We start from the raw sequence: 24,415 nt of genomic DNA, 5'->3' as shown, positions 1-24,415 counted from the left end.
TTTTTTCATTTGAGGCGGGCAAGGCAGTTGGCCCCCTTCCTAGAGCGTCAGGACCTGGCAACAGTGATTCATGCAACGGTCACCCCGAGATTGGATTACTGTAATGCCCTCTACATGGGGCTGCCTCTGTGCCGAACCCGGAAGCTGCATCTGGTGCAGAATGTGGCGGCTAGGCTGCTATTGGGGCTCCCAAAATGGGAGCACATACAGCCAGGGCTGCGCGGGCTGCACTGGTTGCCAGTTACATACCGGATTCGTTACAAAGTGCTGGTTATCACCTTTAAAGCCCTATATGGCCGAGGACCTGCCTACCTGAGGGACCGTCTTTCCCCATATGAACCCCAGAGGTCAACAGGGAAGAACCTGCTGACCATCCCCGGGCCGAAAGAGGTAAAACTACAGAGTACCCGCACGCGGGCCTTCTCTGTTGTGGTTCCACACCTATGGAACCAGCTCCCGGAAGAAATGCGGGCCCTGCAGGACTTTGAACAGTTTCGCAGGGCCTGCAAGACCATCCTTTTCGAGATGGCCTTCACCGATTAAAAGAGAGAGACTGCTTAAGTAATTTTACCATCTGTTGAAATAGCACCAGGATGTTAATTTTATTAATTTATTAATTTTAGAATTTTAATTAAATTGTTAAATCAGTTATTGTTTTTAAACATTATTGTATAACAATGCATTGATCTAATGTTGTTAGCTGCCCTGAGCCTGCTTCGGTGGGGAGGGCGGGATATAAATAAAATGATTGATTGATTGATTTAAGGCTGAGCAGGAAGCAGGAAACAGGAAGGACTTCATGGGAAAAGGTCAGTAACACTTTCCTCAGAGAAGGGCCCCTCTGTTAGTTTTGCTTTCGTTTTCAGAGCAAGTAAGGTTCTGCAGGAACAAGACCCAGTAAGTATTTGTGTGTGTGAGAGAGGGAGGGGGCAGGGGATTCCCTGGTTTGGAGGCCCTCCCCCTGCTTTAGAAAGCATGGGGTGGGGAGGGAAATGTCTACTGGGCACTCTATTATTTCCTATGGAGAACGATTCCCATAGGGAATAATGGGGAATTGACCCACGGGTATTGGGGGCTCTGGGGGCTATTTTTTGAGATAGAGGCACCAAATTTTTAGTATAGCATCTAGTGCCTCTCCCCAAAATACTCCCCAAGTTTCAAAATGATTAGACCAGGGGGTCCAATTCTGTGAGCCCCAAATGATGGTGCCCCTGTCTTTTCCCCATTATTTCCTATGAAAGAAAGGCATTTAAAAAGGTGTGCTGTCCCTTTAAATATGATGGGCAGAACTCTCTTGGAATTCAATTATGCTTGTCACATCCTTGTTCCTGGCTCCATCCCCAGTGTCCCCTGGCTCTACCCCCAAAGTCTCCTGGCTCCGCCCCCAAAGTCCCCAGGTATTTCTTGAATTGGACTTAGCAACCCTAGCTCTGCCCCTTTCGCTCGCCAGGGTATGAGATGGAAGAAAGAGGCAGCGCAGCCTCACTCCGAAGCACTACCTCCTTCATTTGCCCAGGTCCCAGGCAGGCGGAAGGGACAGTGTGACAGTGACCTTTGCCTACCCATCATTTAAAGACCCCCATGATGGGCAGGGATGGGGTGTAGGCATGGGGGCAGCCTGAGCCAGCAAAACCCCCAGCACCCCCACCCCCACCGGTCCATGGAGAAATGGTCTTCCACAAAACCAGTCCCTAGTGCTAACAAGATTAGGGGCCACTGGTTTATATATCAGTTGTAAAAGCAGGAGATTCAGTTTTTTTGTAGCAGGAACTCCTTTGCATATGAGGCCACACACCCCTGATGTAGCCAATCTTCCTGAAGCTTACAGTAGGCCCTATACTAACAGCCCTGTAAGCTCTTGGACGATTGACTACATCAGGGGTGTGTGGCCTAATATGCAAAGGATCTCCTGCTACAAAAAAAGCCCTGGCTCTATTTTTCTTTCCAATAATTTGTGGAGTTTGATAATAGTGATAAAATAGTACTGTTGCTAATATTACACGCACAATCAAATCCATAATTGATCGTTTTACTACAGAGTCAGTGTCTGGGTCACTTTTTCACTGAACCAGTCTCATTTTAAAAAAAAAACCACAGGGAAATCCAACAACATAAATAAAACAGGAAATAAAACCATGGTACAAAAAAAAAATTCCACAGGATGCTTACAATGGTAATGGATGCCGTGTTTTGGCTTAGGAAGAATAGCAAGTTCTTAGCCATGAAATAGCTGTGGTTTGAACTCTGGGGAAATATTACACCGTTGTCACTTCAGCAGAAATTCTCTTTTGGATCCAGAGCCACGAGTCAGCCCAACGTTGTCAGTTTATTGCACGAAAATAAAGATCTATAATGCAGAAAAGGCTCTTGGGTGGAGTCAGCTGTGTTTTAATGAACTTCATTGAGGGCTGAGCAACAGATGTCCAGTTCTAAAGAGTCTCTGGGATGCCACTGTTCCCTTCAGCCATATCCCTGTTTCTTTTGGGAGGACCCCAAAATCTGACCCTCGAGGACTGGCCTGCGAGATTCCGTTCAGCCAAGCTGCTGGTGTGAACACTTCAGCACCCTCTATGAACTCCTTCTATAAACGAAACCTCCTCTCTCCCCCCCCCCCCGCCTTGTTGAGAAACACCTGTTTAAACTTGCAAAACAGGTTAATTTTTTTTTCATTACCTCTCTTCATTCCCCTCCCTCTGGCAATGTGTGGAGAACAGGTTGTGGAGTTTCAAAACAGAGCGATTGCTCAGCACTGCCAAGCGCAAGCCGCAACACTGACGCCAAAAGAGAGAGAAGCCCCCCCCCACAACGGCAGGAAAAGACCCATTTCCCAGAAGCGGCAGAAAGGTCAACTGTCACCGAGGAGGATGAAGGCTCCTTTCCCCTTCCTTCATCTGGCATGAAAAAACCCCCAAATCTGAATGTCAACAGCTCGCTGTATTTCCTTAACTCCCCGGACAGCTTTGCTGTGGGAAGAGAAGACTGAGCTACTGGGCAGAAGTTCTTGGCCTTGACCCGGTGGGTCACTTTGGTTACAAAGTCTGCAGGACAGAAAAGCATTTTGACAGTTGCAGCAGTTGAACATCTGGATCCCACCTACCCCACCCCCGGCAGCATGGTTGGGCAGCTTATCTTCTTCTTGTTAGCCGTGTCCGGTAAGTCAGTGATCCATTTTGATCTTGATTTGTTTTCCCCCATCGGCTCCGCTTCCCATACATCGCCACACACGTACAGTTTTCAGCCCCTCTTCTTACCCAGAAGAGAGAACCTGTTTGGTAGCTACGTACTTTTTTCCCCAGAGACCGACTTAACGAATAATTGGGTAATGATAGTTTTGCCTAATCTCTTCTTCACTTTGGTGAGATGTGTTGGGATGGGAAAAAGCTCTCCTGGAGTTTCGTTCCAGGCCCACCCACCCATTCTTCGAATACCTGGTGGGAAAGGTGGGAAGATGTTCTTAGAAGACCTGTGTGTTGCCCCCATATTTTTGATGTGTTTTTTAGGCTAAAGAGTCTTTGCTAGATGTGGCTGGTTTCTGAATGCCAGATACTTCTGAGAAGATGGGCTTCAGACAAAGATGCTTGGGGGTGTCTTGGTGGATGAGACAGGAGTTTGGAGGGTCAAGATCTCTTGAATGTCTCTGATGTTTCTAAACATCTCTTGGGAAAAGAGGCGCCCCACCCTGTTTCTTGCCTCTTTGTGAAGGCAAGCTTGGTGCCTTAAGTTGGTTCTCTTTCTTCTTCCCTTTGCTGGAAGGGAAGATGAAGAATACATGGACATTTGGAACCAGTTGCCAACTCTTTGCCCCTCACTCCAGGGCCTATACAGCATCCTCACCCACTGCATTCAGAGTCTGACCTGGCTTGCAGATGAGTCAATACGAGAAGATAAATGTTTGCCATTAAAAAGCAGAGGTGTGGGATCAGGGGGGAAAGTTGGCAATGCTGCTGGATGTAGAGAGACAAGTGGGATGCCATTTCAACCCCATGCAAAAATAATCCTTTGCTACAAATGATAATCCTCAGTCCCCGGCAAGCTTTTACTTCTATTTGGGAAGCCAGTATTGCTCTCTGCTGCTCTCAAAAAATGTCTTAATTTTGGAGTTGGGGATGAAGCATCTTCTGGGCGGGGGGGGGGGGGGGATCAGTTTGTAAGAAGCAAACTTTTTTTGCAATGAAGGAAGGAGACTGTCAGCTGGGAAAATGCCATTTTATGTTCTGTCTTTCACAACACTTGCATTTATTTTGCCTCCCACACACCAGGTAGTCTTGGGTTTGAATGCCAAGCTTGCGTCAGGACATTGTTCGGATTGCTTATGCCGTTCTGTGGTCTCTCTCTCATTCTCTGTACGGACTGTTTGTGTATTGGCATTATGTATCGGCTGAAGCTGTGATTTTTTTGCTTGTACATTATAGAAACTCATATTTCCAACATTCTCGAGTTCAGAACCCAGGAGAGAGAGAGAGAAACGTACGTTAAGGAAGGGGAGTTACTGACCTAAGTAAGGCATCATTTGGAGCTGTCGCCAGTGGCACTTATAAGATGCAGAAAAAGTTTAGAAGTATTTGGGTTATTGCATAATGCCCAGCCCCACTCTGAGAAGAGTAAAGAACATGTGAAGAGTGCTTCTGTGCATGTGCAGAGTACGGTTATTCTTGTATCTTTCATAGCCTCTTGGAAGGCAAAAGTTAGCCTGGAGAGGCTTTTCCTCATTGGTTAGGAAAAGCTTCAGCTGTTTAATTTCTGCTGATCCGGTAACTGTCAAAGACATAGGAGCAGTCCCAGGGCCAAGAAAAGAGTAAGTTGGCAACCCACTTGTGGAACACTCCGCCTCCCCCTGAGTAATCACAACTGGTTTCCCCAGTCTGGGATTAGGAAAAAATGGTTTTCTTGGGTCAGAAAAAGTGTTTTGAGCGTTGTGGACCTGCTGACCGGACTCCCAAGTCTAGATCTGGCAGAGATCGACTTTGCTTTCCCTCCCTCCAGCAGTGGCAAAGTGACTCAGCTGGTTATGCATGGAGATGTAAAAACAAAAAAGCGCTGCAGCCTTGCAAGAGATGCTGACTCGGGGTTTATGCCTTCCATGATTACTTGAGGGCCCCAAACACAGCAGTGAGTCACAGAGACCAGTTTGGGAAAGGCTGCGGGGTTGAAAGAGTCCGTGGAGTCTAGGGCTGCCAGTTTTCCAGGGCCTCAGATCCTGACACTCAGGAGATCAGAAAGGTTACTTGACAGAGATGGGGTGGTGGTGGGAGGACACTGGTGGGAGACGATTGGAACTTAGTGGTCCACAATGGAAGAGGCTGTGCAGATCACCTGTGCTTGATGGCTCAGAACTAGAGTTGCCAATTCCCAGGTGGGGACAGGGGTTCCCCCAGTTTGGAGGCCCTCCCCCATTTCAGGGTCATCAGAAAGCAGGGGTGAGGGGAAATGTCTGCTTGGCACTCCATTGTTCGCTATGGAGACCAGTTCCCATACTGTATAATGGTGAATTGATCTGTGGATATCTGGGGTACTGGAAGGGCTGTGTTTTGAGGTAGAGGCACTAAATTTGCAGCGTAATATCTGATGCCTCTCCTCAAAAGATCCCCCAAATTTGAAAACATTTAGACCAGGGGGTCCAATTCTATGAGCCCCTAAAGAAGGTGTCCCTATCCTTTATTATTTCTAATGGAGAAAAGGCATTTAAAAAGATGTGCAGTCCCTTTAAATGTGACTACTAGAACTCCCTTTGGAGTTCAATTATGCTTGTCACAACCTTGCTCCTGGCTCCACCCCCGATGTCTCCTGATTGCACCCCCAAAGTCTCCTGGCTCCACCCCCAAAGTCCCCAGATATTTCTTGAATTGGACTTGGCAATCCTACTCAGGACTGTAGCCTACGGCTGCCACCTCTGGCCTAGGAAATTCCTGGAGATTTGGGGGTGGTGCCTTGGGAGGGAGAATTTGGTGAGGGATTTCACCTAGAATTCACGGTATACCGTGGCATCTGCCCTTTGAAGCTGTTGCTTTCTCTGGGAGCACTGATCTCTGCTGTCTGAAGATCAGTTGTAGTTCCAGGAAAACTCCAGGCGTCAACTGGGAGTTGGCGACTTTGATGGACCCTGATGGACAGGTTGCCTAGAACGAACAGCTCTCAAGCCAAGCAGAAAAAAAATCACCTGCCTCAGTGACTCTGGCTGCTCTCCCTGAGGTGTGATTGCATTTTCTGGATATCCTGGAAAGAAGAAAAGCTTTTTGGTTAGACCCAGAGGCCTGGTGACCCCAATGGAGTCTGTAGGCAGGGCCTGATATGTACATCTATTTCTGGTGGAGAACATCAGTGGCAAATTTTAGGTGTGATTGTATTAGTTTGCATCAAAGCAGGGTTAGAACATGAAATGTGTGTTATATTTTTTGAATGGAGTATCTGAAGACAGTGGTTCTCGAGCAATGGGCCTGGCCCCCAGAGAGGGTTGCATTCGGGGCTTTGTTTGAGCAGGAACGCATAGGAATGCAGTTCCGGCTGGTTTGGTGTCTGAGGGTGTGGCCTAGTATGTAAATGAGTTCTTGCTGGGTTTTTTCTACAAAGAAAGCCTTGGTTGCATTTCTCTTGCAGGATGGAAAAGGAACAGGGTAGCTGGGAAAGCTTGATGGGAAATTTGGGTTTGCATTCTCGCAGAGCATGAAAGGACCGCTAAATATAGCCTGTTGCTAATTAATGTTATAGATGTATAAATAGTATGTATGCAAAAACCCAGAAACTTGTCCAAGTGTTAACTATTGTGAAATTCTTGTGTTATGGACTGGGCGGTAGCCTGGAGTCGCTTTTCAAGAGGGGTCCCTAAAGCTTCGCTGAGTTTAGTAGTGGGTGCCACTTTTCATACTTGGAGAAAAGCTGGTTGGTTGCAAATGGAGGCCAGTATCCCGTTGGCACTGTACTGGAATTATGCTGGAACGGGTGGGTCAGTCAATGTAGTACATTAGGAATAGGACTTGAGCTCAAGACAGGAATATCTGCTAGTCATGACCATCTTTCACAAAGAAAACAAACCATTTGATCCTCTTAACTGAGTGAATATCCTTTCTAGGAATTTCAAGAGTCTCAGGTTAAATTCAAAAGTTACAAGCCGCCCGCCCCCCTCCACACAAACAGGGTTCCTGGCCTCCAGGTGGGGCCTGGTGATCTCCTGGAATTAGAACTGATATCCAGCCGAGAGGGATCAGTCCCCCTGGAGGAAAAGGCCACTTTGGAAGGTGGACTGTATGGCATTATACCTTGCTGAGATGATCCCTCCCTTTCCTAAACGCTGCCATTCCCAGGCTCCACCCCCAAATCCCCAGGTATTTTGAAACCCAGAGTTGGCAACCACACCCACAAAGTCACCGCAGGTCCTGTCAGTTGCATAGGTGCTGGGTAGGGTTGCTAGCTCTGAGTTGGAAAGTGCCTGGAGAGGGGTGGAGACTGAGGAGGGTGGGGTTTGGAGAGGGGAGGGGCTTCATTGGCATATGATATAAGCAGTCAGTTTTTCCAGGTGGCAGAAATCAGTTCACCTGGGAAACATGGCTGCTGATTTCTGTCACCCAGTGTTGAGTTACAATCCCAGGAGATCTCCAACCACCACCTGGCAGTTGGCAGCCCCACTTGGAATTTAATTCCCAGGTGCATGTGGGCCCAATTCAGACTGGGACAGCAGCATGTGGGGAAAGGGAACTAGGGTTGCCAGCCTCCAGGTGGGGCCTGGAGATCGCCTGCTTTTACAACTGATTTCTAGCTGGCAGAGATCTGTTTCCCTGGAGAAAATGGCTGCTTTGAAGGGTGGACTCTATGGCAGGGGTGGCCAATGGTAGCTCTCCAGATGTTTTTTTTGCCTACAACTCCCATCAGCCCCAGCCAGCATGGCCAATGGCTGGGGCTGATGGGAGTTGTAGGCAAAAAACATCTGGAGATCTACCGTTGGCCACCCCTGCTCTATGGCATTGTACCATGCTGAGGCCTCTCCCCTCCCCAAACCCCACCCTCACCCAGATCCACCCCTAAAGTCTCCAGGTATTTTCCAGCACAGACCTGGCAACCCTGGAGGAAATGGAACTTCAGCCTCTGCCCTGTTACTGTTTTTACAGACTTAAAATCTGCAGGGGAAAACATTATTTGCTGCACTGGAGGAAGTTATATGTACTGATGGCTATTTGTAAACGTCCCTAGCAGGTCAAACGGTGGCTCCCTTACATCTCATCAGGAAAACAGTATGGGGGGGGGGGATGCTTAAATTCCTGCCACCTGTGTACTGCAGTTCAGATCTGAAATGGGCCCATGTCTGTCCCTTAGAATTGAGTTCTGAGCCCTGAACTTCCAGACACCCTGACTAATTTCCCACTCGCCTTACACTGCTCTCACGTTCCTCTTCTTAGTGGGGCTTCCGTCTGATTTCACACTATCTGCCCCGGGGCTGCAACTAGCTCTGGCTTTTTTTGTGCAGCAAACAGAAACCTCTAAAAACCAGTTTGTGTTTGCCACGTGAAAAAGCCAAAGCTAGTTACAGCCCCAGGGCAGATAGTGTGAAATCGGATGGAAGCCCCGCTGAGAAGAGGAGCATGAGAGCAGCGTAAGGCGAGTGGGAAATTGGTCCCTGTGTCTACCAGACATGTGGGGGACAAGGGGATTTTTATAATGTGTTAATTGGCCTTAAGACACTGCAGGTTTGTCTAGGGTTGCCAACGTACAGGCACTGCTTGTCCTGAAGACTTCCCATTATTACAGTTGATCTCCAGATGACCAAGATCAGTTCCCCTGGAGAAAATGGCTGCTTTGGAAGGTGGACTTCATGGCAGCATTTCCCTGCTGAGGTTCCTCCCCAGACTCCACCCCAGAATCTCCAGGTATTTCCCAACCCAAAGCTGGCAACCATAAAAAAAAAAGAAGATACTAGCGGCTGTATCTAGAGGGTGCTCTGGCAACTGTGATGCTGGTCTTGAAACGTTTTTTGTGTGCTTAATCAGCATTGAGCCTCACCTGTGTTGTTTATGTGATTTTGATCATTGTTGGGTGAAGCAGGAAGAGGAAGGGAAGCATTTGAACACGTGACCCTGCCTTGTGCTGAGTCAGACTATCGTTCTGTTAAGATCAGGATTGTCTGCACTGACCGGAAGCTGCCCTCCTGGGTCTCAGATTAAAAAAAATCTTTCACATCACCTTCTCCTTGGTCTTCTTGATTGGGGATGTACTGGATTGAACCTGGGACCTTCTCTGAGCAAAGCAGAGGCTCTATCACTGAGCCCTGTCCCCACCCTGTTTGTCATGTGAATGAGTCTAGACTTTCAAAGCGAGAACTGCTTTAAAGTCTCATATATGAAAATACCAGATGTGGATGATCTGGATTTAGAGTCGCAGCTTACTCATGGGCTTTCTAGGCCATCTAAAACCTACAAATCTGCCTTACACAGAAGAAAGGCATCTGAAGTGTGCATGCACATGAAAGCTTATACCTTGAATAAACCTTTGTTGGTCTTAAAGGTGCCACTGGACTCAAATTTTGTTTTGCCTTACCCTGAGTGAGACCTTACTCAGACTTGCTTCTGCTTACTGACAGCAGACGCGAAGATTGTTTAGAGGAGACGTCAAGGGTTGAATCCAGGACCTCCTGCATGCCAAGCATATGTTCTGTCACTTGGGCATGTCCACTTCCTGTGAAATACGTTACCCAGCAGCAGCATTCCTGAGTTTGCCACCGTATAAACAAAGGGTTGAATCCAAAGCAACGATCACAGATCTTCCCTCCTTCCCCTCCCGCCAGCAGCCATTTCCAACCCAGTAAGGTACAACTCACTCTGGCTCCTAGAAGAAGAAGATGATATTGGATTTGTATCCTGCCCTCAACTCCGAATCTCAATCTCAGAGTGGCTCACAATCTCCTTTACCTTCCTCTCCAACAACAGACACCCTGTGAAGTGGGTGGGGCTGAGAGAGCTTTCCCAGAAGCTGCCCTTTCTTCATTATTTAGCTGGGCAGTAACGGGTGAGTTTTGCCCTGGTGCCATATTAAGCTCTGTCAGCACAGACTGATCTTCTAGGCCCGGAGAGAGATTTGGGGAAAAGAAATTTCTTACCGACGGCGATGTCTCTGAAGCTGCCTTCGCTTTTGTTTTTGGAGTTTCTTTAGCCTTCACTTTTGTTTTTAAGGATTTTCCCATCTGGGAGTGAATTCAGAGCCTGCGACTTGGCTATAGGGCCCAGATTTTGTTGGGAAGGTGGAGGAGCTGTTCTAAAACACGTCCACCATTGCTCAGTGATGCTCCGCCCCCATCGAAGCTGCCCTTTCAAAGACACTCTGCGAGAGCTATGGCTGACCCAAGGCCATTCCAGCAGCTGCTGGGGAGGAGCGGGGAATCAAACCCTGTTCTCCCAGATAAGAGTCCTCACATTTAACCACTACACCAAACTGGCTCTCAAGGACAGCGTTATCACAATCATACTTATTTAGGGAAAAAAAATGTGTATTTAAAGCACCTTAGAAGAAAGACTAGCTTTTTATCACAGCTTGGAATGTAAGCAGGGTCACGCTCAGTACTTGAATGAGAGACCAACAAGGAAGACCAGGTAATTAAGGATGCCAGCCTGCAGGTAGGACCTGGAGATCTCCCGCTTTTACAACTGATCTCCAGCTGGCAGAGATCAGCTCCCCTGGTGAAAATGGCTGCTTTGAAGGGTCGACTCTATGGCATTACACCATGCTGAGGCCCCTCCCCTCCCCAAACCCCACCCTCTCCCAGATCCACCCCCAAAATCTCTAGGTATTTTCCAACACAGACCTAGCAACCCTAGACATGTAGGTTCAGGTTAATACAGGTAGGGGCCATAGTACTGGGGGGGCGGGAATTTCTCCCCTCCCAGTGTTAAAAGCAGCTGGAGCAGCCCTTGTAATTTAATAGTTTGAGAGTGATACCTGGGAGTCCCATGTTCAAATTCCCACTCAATGTTTAATGTTTAACTATTAAGCTCACTGGGTGACCTTGGGCCCCTCACACTATCTCAGTTTAAGCTGCTTCACAGAGGATTCTTGTGAGGATAAAGTGAGTAAGGAAGAGCCATGCATGCTGTATTGAGATCCTTGGAGAAAGTGCAGGATAATCAATACAGCAGATGAGAGAGCATGATGTGAGCCATCCTCTCAGTATGGGTGATCAGCGTTTTGACATCTGTAGTTTTGGACACCCGGGTTTACTGCATTTGTTATTGCACATTTGCAAGTATCAAAACTTGAAAATACATGCATCACAACTCCAATCCATATTGTGCCTCCCCCCTACATGGCCACATTGTAAAGCTAAACAACACCCCAGGAAATCTAAGCACCAATCTCCAACATAATGTATTACTTGAATCAACTCTTAATCCCTCCTTTTCTTTGCTTTAGTTCCCTTTTCTGTTAAATGGGAACAACAGGGACTTCTTGGCAGATTATAAAGCTTTTTACAAAGCAAAGGTAGATTGGTGGTGAAACAGCACCCGGTGTAGGGTTGCTAACTTCAGGACAGGAAATTCCTGGAGGCTTGGAGGCAGAGCAAGGGGAGGGTGGAGTTTAGGGAGGAGAGAGAACTCAGCAGGGATGTGATGCCATAGAGTCCATTCTCCAGAGCTGTCCTTTCCTTCAGGGGAATTGATCTCTGTAGTCTACAGATCAATTGCACTTCTGGGAGATCTCCCCCCTCCCCCCAGAGGTTGGCAACCCTAACCACTGGGAGCCTCATGCTGAGTCTTTTTGGAAAGATGAATCTGATTTTGAATGTCGAGTGTGGCCACCTGTGTATTTTCTGGCCCTTGTCCATATTTGGTTGGCATAACTCTTCCACTGAAGAGCCAGTTTGGTGTAGTGGTTAAATGTGTGGACTCTTATCTTGGAGAACTAGGTTTGATTCCCTACTCCTCCACTTGCACCTGCTGGAATGGCCTTGGATCAGCCATAGCTTTCACAGGAGTTGGCCTTGAAAGGGCAGCTGCTGTAAAAGTTCTCTCAGTCCCACCTACCTCGTAGGATGTCTATTGTGTGTGTGTGTGGCGGGGGGGAAGGTAAAGGAGATTGTAACCGCTCTGAGACTCTGAGATTCAGAGTGTAGGGCGGGATATAAATCTAATATCATCGTCACTCTCAGCGCCTCCATCCCAGGGTATCTACAAGTGAGATCTCTGAACAGGAGCAAGTGCATCTTCTTAACTCTGGAGCAGAGCACGAGCACAGAACCGCAGCTGTGCCAGAGCGCACTGCTTCTTCGCCATTCCTCTCTCTAAAAGTTGCTGAGTGTGTTCGATAATAAACATGACCAGATGCATTGTGAGATTAAATATTCCATTAAGCACTTGTGCTTTTTTCTCTTTATTTTTTTTACAAGGAAGCGGTTAGGGTCAGTTTACTTTACACACCCTGTTTTAGAAGCAGGCTCAGGTAAGGCTACTGTAGAGCAAGTCTGTACAGTGTACAGCAGGCGGAAAGGAGTCTTCCACAGCATGCAGGGCGGGAGGGGGGAACTTAAAAAATCCCGGTTCTTGGGTGTTACACACGAATGTGTCCCTATTGTACCCTCCAGTGTGTCAGAGGTGAAGAACAGGACATGACTATCTTTCTCCGATTCTTATGTCAAGGTTCCCTTTGCAGAGGTCATCTTCTTTGCTATTACAAGTTGTGGGAATGCTCTTTCCCACCTCTTGCACATGCACATTGGGCTCATTTGTCTGCCATAGCCTGGTTTATGCGGATTAAAAAGCCAAAAGAGTGACTGTTCTTTCAGTTCAAGCTATGCTAGAAAAACAAAATTGTCCTATCAGCGGTTCACAGTTGTGCAGCCTGGTGTGAAATGGCTAGCTGCGCACTGTGACACTTTCATGTTAATGTGCATGCATTTATGCAAGACTGAATTATTCAAGAGAGCTTTTCTGCACTGGCAATAGAGTGGCACTGTACTAAATGATTCGCAAAGTTGCTTAAGAGAAATTATTAGGAACTGTTGGGTTTCGTTTTCCAAAACTAGGATCCTGCTATGTAGTTTTTGCATCTTTTAATGTGTCATGTTAAGACTCATGCTTTGCTTCAGTTCTGGTTTTGGATTTCTGGTTGGTTCTACTGCCCTAATCCTATTGCGTTGCTTATTGAAAGCCAATCCTGTTGATGGTATTGACTTACTCTGTGTAATACTCCTTGAGTCCAAACGAGCCAAGATGACTATAAATGAAGGAAAGAGAAATAAAATAAAAACTTGAGTTCAGGCACATCTGTCCACTCACATAGAGATTTAGGGCATCTTAATTTCAGCCCCGTGGCACAGAGTGGTAAAGCAGCAGTACTGTGGTCTGAACTCTCTGCTCACGACCTGAGTTCGATTCTGGCGGAAGCTGGATTCAGGTAGCTGGCCCAAGGTTGACTCAGCCTTCCATCCTTCTGAGGTCGGTAAAATGAGTACCCAGCTTGCTGGGGGGAAAGTGTAGATGACTGGGGAAGGCAATGGCAAACAACCCCGTAAAAAGTCTACTGTGAAAATGTTGTGAAAGCAACGTCACCCCAGAGTCGGAAATGGCTGGTGCTTGCACAGGGGACCTTTCCTTTCCTAATTTCGGTATACCTTAATGTTGACGCACATGTATTTATGTGCATATGTGCTAGAGTTGTGCCCTTGGCTGACGGGGAAAGACTAAGAGAAGATGGGGAGGGTTGGGGGGGGAAGGGTTATTTGTAATTCCAACATTCATATGTTGTAATGGTCAATTGTACAAGAGTCAATAAAACATAAAAATATTTATTTTAAAAAATGTGCTAGAGTTTGGGTGCATCCATCCACGCAAAATGCAGATGTAAGGTGCAGTGTGGAATGCATTAATATTGATGCATGCATATTTATGTGCATATGCACTAGAGTTCAGGTGCCTCTGTCCTCTCACACGCACACTTAATCTCGGGATTGAGTTTCCTTCTCCACCCCGTCAAGTATATATTTCCGCTGTTGGAAGTTTCATTGGATGCTTCTGATGAAACAGGGTTTTCGCTTATGCCTGAATATGTCTGCTAGTCTTTCAAGCGCCACGATGCTCCTCTTTGTTTTATTGCCAGGGAGAGAGCTGAGCCCTGAGGAATGATAACGGTAGCAATCTCGTGGTAGGAAAAGGTTCATGATGCATTACAGGGGCCGGAAATGGGGAGCGTCAGAGTGGATGGGTCGTGCACGAGGCCCGGCTGTGTGACTTCGTATCCTGTGGTAGAGCTGGGGCAAGATTCTGTAGGTGAGGCGAAAGTCGTTTGGCAAGTGAGGTGCAATTTCCTCCTGCTCCTCCTCCTCCTCCCAGCCTTGGTTGCAGGTGACTCTCTCCTGCCTAGCCGGTTCGCTGGGCTTGTTCCCTGGGGACCAGCTTCTCATTAAACAGGGTGGCAACTCTCTGCATCTTCAGCAATGGGCATGTTGCCCAGTAGAGACTTGTGCCCTATTGCTCCTGGAATCACTTGCCAGGGAAATGTAGCATGGGTCCCAAAATCAGCAGCCTTAGTGGTAGTGGTGGGGGGAGGGGGGGCAGAGAGAACACTCCCATGATGGCAACATTACCTTTGAGTATTTAATTGTGGAGGGAAGGTAGTATAGTTCAGCCCGCCCTGGTCAGATCTGGGAAGCTAAGTAGGGTCAGCTTTTGGAGGGGAGACCACCAGGGAAGACTGCAGAGGAAAGCAATGGCAAACTACCTCTGCTTCTCCCTTGCCTGGAAAGCCCCTTGCTGATGCGATGGTCACCTTTAGCTGAGGATTCCCAGGTTAAGAGTACTCACTCAGGCACCCATTCTCGGGTCCATTAAGCAGAGACAAGCAGGCTCAAAATGTCAGCTGTTTATTTGCAAGGAGACCAACAACCAACATCTTCAGCTAACATACAAAGCTGGAAACTGAAAGAAGAGCTCCACCCAATAGGACCAAACTAAATCTCACAGATATTAGGAGAGGAGCAGACTGCTCCATTACATACATACACACATACACACACAGGGCTTTTTTTGAGCAGGAACGCACACAGATGCAGTTCCTGCTGGCTGGGCATCAGGAAGTGTGGCCTAATATGCAAATGAGTTCCTGCTGGGCTTTTTCTACAAAAAAGCCCTATGTTAAACAGTGGTGACATCACAGGGTGTGGCCTAAGATGCAAATTAGTTCCTGCTGGGCTTTTTCCTACCAAAAAAGCCCTGTACATACATGGCTTTTTGGGAGCAGGAACGCACAGGAACACATTTCTGGCTGGCTTGGCATCAGGGTGTGTGGCCTAATATGCAAATGAGTTCCTGCTGGGCTTTCTCTTAAAAAAAAAGCCCTGCATACACAAACACACACACACTAAATATACCACAGCTAGAGTCTCACCATAAGCCACTTGACACACATACATTTGATTGTGGCAAGTTGGCTGTAATTACTTCTTGTAATGACTATTAGGCCATTGCCCTGATGGCATATCCTTTGGGCATGATGGAGAAACATCAATAGGGATGCAGAAAACAACCAAACCAATGGATTCTTCAGTGAGGGAAGAAGCTTTTCATTTATATTTTGTCTTTGACAGCAAGGGAGCTCTGTGGAGCCCGCTGGCTCAGAAATGGGGAAGCAAAGTGGCTTCTGCTACCCTTAAAGAGCTTCCTGCTGGCATGTATTTCTACAGAATACAAAAGTCCAGCCCCCAAATCTTTGCTTTCCATTACCCACTTCTGGAAGTGCAAAGACCCTGATATTGGGAAGGGTAGACATGCTTCTACTCCATTGAAACCAAAGGGGCAAATGAGTCTTGATTTCAGCAGGTGGGTCAGCTGAAAATTCTTTGTCACAATGACAAAAAGGAGTTTCCCTATTCAGTAGCTGTCTGCCCCTGAATTCCAGCTGCTTGAGGATCCATAAACATTGAGTCCTGCTTATGAAGCTTGCTAGAGAATCCTGGCTGCTTACTTTAGGGAACAGGATGTGGGATTTAAATGGGGATCAGCTGTGATGCAGTGAGGCATTCCTAGGTCTTTGCTATTAGCTAAATGAAACCTCCAAATCCAAAGGAAGTCCACCTCTGAATACAATATGCCAGGGACAAACAGGGGCTTTCTCTTTGTGGTGCCTATCTGCCCTTGTTTTGCGTTACCAGAAACATCTAGGTCATGGGTGTCAAATGTGCAGTCCGGGGCCCCCTATCAGGCCCCTGAGCAACTGGCTGTCATCTGCTTCCTTCTCTCTCTCTCTTGCTTCCTTCTGCATCACAGCTTGCATTGTCAGGCTTGCTAAATCACACAGGAACTACAGAGCAAAGCCTCTATTTTCTCCATTGGCTGAGGCTTCTCCCTTGGGGAGGAAAGGGAGGAGGGATAGCTTGCTTTGCCAGGCTCTCTCAATCGCACAGCAGAGCTACTGAGCCAAGCCTCTCTTCCTGGCTGAGGCTCCTCCCCCTCCTGGTCCCCTGGAGAAAGAAAGAAAGAGCCAGAGCTTCCTCTGCCCAGTTTCCTGGATCCCATGGGAGAGATATAAAGAAAGCACCTTTAAGACCAACGAGTGCTAATGTTTTAATCATATTTTAAGGTTTTTTTTAAAAAAATCTTTAATTGTGTTTGTCTGTGTCCTTTATAAAGTTTGTGTCTCCGCTATCTAATTTTAAATAAGTACACACATGGCCTAGTCCAATATGACCTGACCCGGCCCAATATGGCCTGGCCCAACAAGGTCTCATTTATGTCAGATTTGGCCCTCATAATAAATGAGTTTGATACCCCTGATCTAGGTGACCGCTGTTGCTGGATTTTATGAACCCTTGATCTGCTCAGGCAAAAAAAAGAGCTTTTATTAATCATGATGGCTAAGTGGAGCCACCAGAATCAGAGCAGTTCTTGCCATGGACAGGGGAGAGGGATACCTTCATTCCCTGCTTTTGAGCTCTGTGGCGTAGTAGATAGAGTGTTGGGATTCTGGGAGGCCAGGGTTTGATTCCCATTTCTGCCATGGAAACTCACTGGATTATCTTGAACCTGTCATAAGTCTTTGCCTGACTCACCTTACAGGTCTGTTGTTGTGAGAAAATGAAGGAATGTAGAAAGATATTCTAAGCCACTCTGAGTCCCAGCTGGGGAGAAAAGTCAGAGAGCCATTGTGTTGTTGTGGTCAGAGTGATAGACAAGGATCTCGGCGAGCCAGGTTTGAATCCCTGCTCAGCCATGGAAGCTCGCCAGGTGACCTTGAACCAGTCATACACCTTCAGCCTAACCTACCTCACAGGGTTGTTGTGAGGATTAAATTAGGAGGGGAGAATGATGTAAGCGGCTTGGGTTTCCCATTGAGGAGAAAGGTGAGGTATAAATGAAGTAAAACAAATATTTTAAAAAGTGCATGCATTGATGCTGAATTCAGCAAGGCCGTTCTTATTGGCCATGAAAGCTAAATGGAACCTGTAGGTTCAGAAGCAGTGTACCTTTAAATATTAGTTGTCACTAGGGACTGACAATGGAAAGGGATGCCATTTTTTGTACCCTGCTTCAGGAAACGGGATGCTGGATTTAGACTTGAATCTGCCAAGCGTTGTTTACTAACACATCTGTATCCCTGTCTCCCTGTCTTCTGCCAGTCATGGCATTCCCTCACTAATTCTTATTAGCCCTCCTCCCTGATGGCGTACCTGTGTGTTTACATATTTTGAAATCGTTCGGAATATTTTACATACATATTTGTATTTTAAATGCTGCTCGAATGTTTGGAATATTTGCCACCTCAAGGGCCCTGAGTTGGGTGGAAAGGTGGCGAGAAAATGTTGTAAATAAGTAAAGTCTCATTGAGTTCTGTGGGAACAAGTCACTTTTTTAAAAAATTGGGACTTTTTTTGCATCTTTTTGTGTACTTGTGCCCCCATGCCTGGAATTCATGGTGGCCTCTGGTGATTCCTGCAGGGTCCTGGAGGATATTCAGAAAGGTAGCTAGGTAAAGCCTGCCCCTGCCTTCCAGCTCTGGTATTCCAAGGAGGCCTCCCATCCAAGTACTTGCCAGCATTGACTCTGCTTAGCTGCTGATGAGATTGGGCTTGCCTGGGATATCCAGGTCAGGGTGGAATAAGTCATTCTTTGTGGATTGAGGGGGTTCGACCAGGCCCGTGCAGTCTGCGAATTTCTTCATGGGATTCTTCGGAATGTCGACTTCGTCTGGGATTCTTGCAAGGGCACCATATAAGGGTTTAAGGAAACGCTGCAATAATCATGACGCCGCCACTGGGAGATAACGATCGAGTGTAGCAATGCTCCTCCAACCGGAAGGCCAAGTGATAAATGAGCCTCGTTTGGGTGCGTGCTTCCATGCAATTGTGCCTTCTCTGCACTAATGAGCTGGCTCCCAGGCGTGTGAGGGGAGCTGGAGCTGACTCAGGCAGGCCTGCGCTTTGCATCGAAGCAGGCATCCTGCAAGCCATTTAAAGGAGACATGAAAGGAGGAACTAGTTTGACCTTGGCATTTAAGGAAGGTGCCAGTCCTCATGAATAACCCCAGATCTAAAGTTTAACTCTTCTTTTTGTAACACTGTCTCCTGCTGTTGCTACCCAGATGCTCCTTGGCAGGGGTGGAATTCTAGCAGGAGCTCCTTTGCATATTAGGCCACATGCCCTGATGTAGCCAATCCTCTTGGAGCTTACAAGGCTCTTTTTTGTAAGCTCTTGGAGGATTGGCTACATCAGGGGAGTGTGGCCTAATATGCAAAGGAGCTCCTGCTAGAATTCCACCCCTGCTCCTTGGAAACCCACAGCACAGAAGGATTGAGTTTGCCTTCTGCTATTGTTTGCCTTCTGCTATTGTGGTATACTGTGTCTGCAATTGGAGGTTCCACTTGAATGTAGCATAGTGGCCAGAAGTGGTACAAGCTTTGCTTTAGCCCAGGGTTGGCCAAACTGTGGCTTGGGAGCCACATGTGGCTCTTTCACACATATTGTGTGGCTCTTGAAGCCCTCACCAACCTGTTAGCTGGCTTTCTAAAAGTTGCTTTCTTTCCACCTCTCCCTCCCTTCACTTCCTTCCTCCCTCCCTCCCTTCCTTCTCAAACATCTGAGACTGATATCTTGTGGCTCTCAAACATCTGACGTTTATTCTATGTGGCTCTTACGTTAAGCAAGTTTGGCCACTCCTGCTTTAGCCACTTACTCATTATGCAGTCTTAAAACTCTCTCTCTCTCTCTTAGTTGCCCATTTTAAAGATTAAGTTGACATAACCCTAAATTGTGCTTACAACCAGTGTCAAGAACTGAATCTCAAAAGCCTAAATAAGTCTGTGCATGGCCTTTTTTTGGTAGAAAAACCCCTGCAGGAGTTTATTTGCATATTAGGCCACACTCCCTGATGTCAAGGCAGCCGGAACTGCATTCCTGTGTGTTCCTGCTCAAAAAAGAGCCCTAAGTCCATGAAATAAGTTTTGTGAAACTTACATCATTTCTCATGAGCCCTTTAGGAGAAAAACAGCAGTCTGTTTCTTCAGAGAAACAAGCAATCTACAGATTGCCCAGCAATTTCAAAATTTAGCTGCACTTTTGAACACACATGCTATGTAAATAATGGATAATAATAACCATCCATTTTGTTTTTAAAAAGCCATGTAAATGGATTATTATCACCACATCCTGTGTCAGTGAGTTCCACGGTTATGCTCTGGGTCAGCCCTGGACATATTGCTGGTCAATTTCACACAGTGCCTCTGAGCTCTGTGACAGATATATCCTGTTTTCAGATTTGCCAGTATAAATTTTCAAAAGGAGTCATGTGCTGACTGTGATTGGTCTCACTGCAATGGAGACCTGGCTGTTTATAAAATGGTAGGGCACAATTTAAACCAGAACTATTTTTACTAAATATTTTACCAAGAGAATACCCGAAGGAAACAAGACATTTGATGATACACATTATCACTGCGGCAAGAATTTTATTAGCAAAGAACTGAAAACTTTCTGAAATTCCAAGAACTAATTGGAAAAATATCAGAAATAGTAGAACTGGATAAACTTTCATTCCTTTTGAAGGAGAGGCCATTGCAAGAAATAATGCAGTCCTTTTTATATGTGGTTGGACATGTTGTGATAATTATGTGTTTTACATCTTAGTACTATGTAACTTGGAATTTTTTGACAGCTTGATATTTTAAGATAAGAATATGTTAACTGAACTATAAACGATTATGTTAAGACTTCCTATTAGAGAAAAAAATAACTTGGAATGGTTTTGTATGATTGATATATTATTGAATAATGCAGATTTGTAATAGCAATGCTTTATTTTACTCCCATTTCCCCTCCACCTTTTCTTCTTTCAAAATTGAATAAAATATTTAAAGCCTAAAGGAACAGCCGGCAGCCCTCCTAGAAGGTCTGTCAACCCTCCTCTGCCGCTTTTGGAGGCGCTTCATAAGCACTCCTGCCCTTGAGCAGTACAGCCAGGGGGAATTCCTCCTCAAAAGGTTTACATTAACAGCCCCCAAAATCAAAGACAGTGTGTTAAAAGTTACAAGACTTTTGTGTCTCAAAAAGCGGGGGGGGGGGGGGGGCTGTTGTCTCTGGCCTGGCAGGAAAAATGCCAGATAAAAGGTTAATCTGAGTTCTGTCTTCAGATGGCAAAACCTGCCTTGAGGAACTTGACTAGGTATATCCAAAGAGACAGTGGCAGAGCCTTTGTGATCATTGTTGGATGGAGTGACCTTTTCAGTTAGATTCTAGCTCAGGAGCCACATGTGGCTCTTTCATACATATTGTGTGGCTCTTGAAGCCCCCACCACCTGTTGGCCAGCTTGGGGAAGGCGTTGTCTCTTTAAATCACTTCTCCAAGCCAAGCCAGTTGGCAGCTTGGAGAATGCATTTAAAGTTGCTTTATTTCCACCTCCTTCCTTCGTTCCTTCCTTCCTGCCTACCTACCTACATCTGACATTTATTCTGTGTGGCTATCATGTTAAGCAAGTTTGGCCACCCCTGTTCTAGCCCGTACTCAAACCATTCAAGGTATAAACTGCATGCACCTGATGCCGATGGAGGTGCCGGTTGACTGTCAGATTGTTCTCCTCCCCTGAGCCAAGCCCTGTTCTCTGCCTCCGCTCCTCTTTACCAAGAACGATGGATGGGGGAGTGGAGAGGAGGCTCCGGATCACCTTTGTTTTCTCCTCCGTCTCCACCCTGAATCCTTTTTTTCTCTATCTCTCCCTCGCTCGTCTCAGTTTCTCCAGCAGCCTATTGTATGTGTCCAGACACATCCTTTCTCTAACCACATGCAATATCTGGCTAGAGGGGAAGCCGGAACGGGCTCCTCCTACTGCCTCTTCTTCACCAGGGCTGCTGACTGAGGCCTTCTGTAAAAGGGAAGCACTAGGGGAAGGTGGGGGAAGGCTTGGCCAGGGGTGGGCCCATGTGGCCACAGATCCTGCCCCATGTGAGGAAGGGCGGGAACGATTGCGTTTTCATGCCAACGGCTCCATCCACTCACTGGCATCCTTGGCAAAGGCCTGGCACTAGAGGGAAAGGAGGCAGTGTGGTTGCCCGCCGGGCCCTTCGGAGATGTGTACCCACTCGCCACAGTGAATAGCCAGAAAAATGCTACATCATGTTCAGCGAGGAACTGTTTCAACGCCCTTCAGCCTTTCCCAGCTGAACGTAGAGAGGTGTTTGAAACATCCCAATCTCATTCCAGCTGTTGCTTATCTGCGTTCGCTCTCCACCTCAGGCAAGGATTGGCTATTAATGCTACCAGGAAAAGTCTTGATGGGGCAACGGTCTCAGGGGAGGTTGTGCTTCCTATCCAAGGCCATTTCAGTCCTGAGCGAGGCATGATGCACCTTATACATGGTAACTTCACATCAGATGTGTGTAAGGTTGCCAAGTCCAATTCAAGAAATATCTGGGGAGCCAGGAGACATTGGGGGTGGAGCCAGGAACAAGGGTGTGACAAGCATAATTGAACTCCAAAGGAGTTCTGGCCATCACTTTTAAAAGGAGCACACACTTTTTAAAAGCCTTCCTTCCATAGGCAATAATGAAGGATAGGGCCACCTTCTTTTGGGGCTCATCTCTTTTGGTCTTCTGGTATAATTTATGAACTGTGTATTCTACAAAAGTCAGAATCATATTTCCTCAATTGTGTCCTTCATGCCTTATTGTTGATTCCATAAAATTTAGACTGCAGTCTCCTTGAGGGCAGAGACGTGTCTGTTTTTGTTTGTTTGGGCTTATGTTGTTCTCTGAGATGTAGCAAGTACATTTATTTTATTTAAATCAGTTGTGTACCATCTCTTTTGTCACTCAAGGTGGCTCATACCCAACCCTTAATAAAACGTATCTATTAATAATCAGGCAAATGCAAAAATTGACAATGGATTAAAATCACAATCCTGTGCACATTTACTTGGGAATCAGCCCCACTGCATGGTATTTGCCAGTCCTACCTTGACACACGGATCCAGATTCTCCAGCCAATGGTATCAGAACCTACTGAGAGGTCTAGAAGAATCAAAAGAGATAAGCATCATTTTCAGAATTTAAAATCACTTGTACCACCAGCTTATCATCCACACATAAGAGCAACATGCACTACCTGTGATTCTATACATATACATAGTTGCGACGTTGCACAGACATGCTTGAATCCCGAAGGATACAGTAGTGTGTGTACATACACGATAAGTAGACACATTGCCTCTGTTCACACAACATGGCGATCATATATATAGTACACACTCCCATTATGCACGGCTGGTAAGCTTCAGCATGTATGATTATAACATCTGAAAAGGACTAACTTCCTTTTGTCTGTTTTCCAATGAAAGTCATCCACAAAGGCAGCCAAGGCTGTTTCAATGCTAAACCTGCATCAGAAGTCAGATTCAGTGAGGACTCTGACCTGAGGCGCTTACAGTTATGACTTCCTCATGCCATTAAAGGTTGCCTCATAAAATGTTTTTATTTTTTTATTTTTATTTACTTTAAATTTCTATCCCGCCCTCTCCACAAGCGGACTCAGGGCGGCTAACAACATTCACGTTTACAAGTTAAAACTAATAAAATATAGTTACAATTTAAAACCATTACGTGGTGCTGTACCACTGCAATATAAGCACGTTCTTCTTTTCTGATGGTGATCACATAGTAGCTCTATAAGGATGTGTGGTGGCAGTCCTCTCCCGGCCAGATATCAAAGGCCTGTTGGAACTGGATATTCTGTCCTCTGCTGAACAAGGACACAAAGGTCGGTGTCTGGAATTGAACCTGGGATCCTTTAGCTGCAAAGCTGATGCTTCAGCTGTAAACTGTGGCCCTCCTGCAAGGGAGCCAAGAAACACAAATCTGGTCCTTAGTCCCCATTTCTAAAGTTTCTCTCTCACATTGCACTTTGGAGCGTGTGTGTTGCTCATTTAAATACATCAGCTGCTGGATAGTGTAACTCTGCATGCAAGAGAATCTGGGAGGGAAAGGGTTAAAATAATTCTTGCACTCAGGTACACTTGACAGTTGGCCCCACCCTCTGATCAATTAGATGCTGAGCCTCTTTGGCCCTTGCTTGCCTTCAGTTTCATCTTACACAGGACCCCTCTTCTTCCCTGTCTTACCTTTGGAGCTGTAGCAAGTTAACCTTTTCAAAGTTAATCTGTTCACAATAAATTAAATATACCTACATGAATATGTCATGAAAGATGCACTTCTATTTCTACAAGTAACTTTTCTTTCTCTGGTTACTGTTGGAGTCAGATCATTGTAATTTGTTTAAAGAGTGTTTTCCCCTTAACTAGGAAACATGGAGGACCCGGGATATTGCATAAAGTTTCTGTGCTTTTTTAAACATTTAAGCCAATATCAACATGGCCTATTATTTTTATGACTTGTAGGTTTGCCAGGTCCCTCCGACCACTGGCAGGGGATGGGGGGGAAGGGTGTCCAGCTCCAGGTTAGAAAACTCCTGGAGATTTGGGGACACAGCCTTGAGGGGGGGGGTGCGGTGCAGGGATCTCAGTGGGGTACAATGCCATGGAATCCTCCCTTCAAAACATCCATTTTCTCCAGGGCAACTGATCTCTGTAATCTGGAGATGAGCTGTAATTCCAGGGGACTCCAGGTCCCAGTTGGAGGATGGATGGAGCCTGGGGAGGACAGGGACTCCAGCAGGGTACAATTCCATAGAGTCCGCCCTCCAAACCAACCATTTTCTCTGAGAGAACTGATTTCTGTAATCTGGAGATGAGCTCTAATTCTGGGGGTTCCCCAGGTCCCACCTGGAGGCTGGCATCCCTACAAGTTGTGCTGTATAACAGAAGAGCATATGAAACTGCCTTACTCTGATCTTTCACCTCACCAACTACAGTGAGCCTTTTAAATGCTGATGCTAGGGCTTGAACGCAGGACCTTCTGCATGCAAAACTACCATTGATCTACAGCTCCTATTGTACCATTTTATGCTG

General features: G+C 46.4%; 1 protein-coding gene across 1 annotated transcript in view; it reads left to right on the top strand.

Annotated features, from left to right (window-relative positions):
* The first annotated feature begins 2,711 nt into the window (after window positions 1-2,711).
* The window catches only part of NECTIN4 (nectin cell adhesion molecule 4), a 139,028-nt gene continuing 117,324 nt past the window's right edge, over window positions 2,712-24,415 (top strand). The window contains exon 1 of the mRNA XM_060253399.1: window positions 2,712-3,152. Within this exon, the coding sequence (XP_060109382.1) occupies window positions 3,113-3,152 (40 nt within the window). The 5' untranslated portion in view covers window positions 2,712-3,112. The remainder of the gene's footprint in view (window positions 3,153-24,415) is intronic.

Source organism: Heteronotia binoei, chromosome 1 (genome assembly GCF_032191835.1).
Source record: "Heteronotia binoei isolate CCM8104 ecotype False Entrance Well chromosome 1, APGP_CSIRO_Hbin_v1, whole genome shotgun sequence".
Taxonomy (NCBI): Eukaryota; Metazoa; Chordata; class Lepidosauria; order Squamata; family Gekkonidae; genus Heteronotia; species Heteronotia binoei.
The sequence above is the reverse complement of the archived record's forward strand: the minus strand, read 5'-3'. Positions and strand labels throughout refer to the sequence as shown.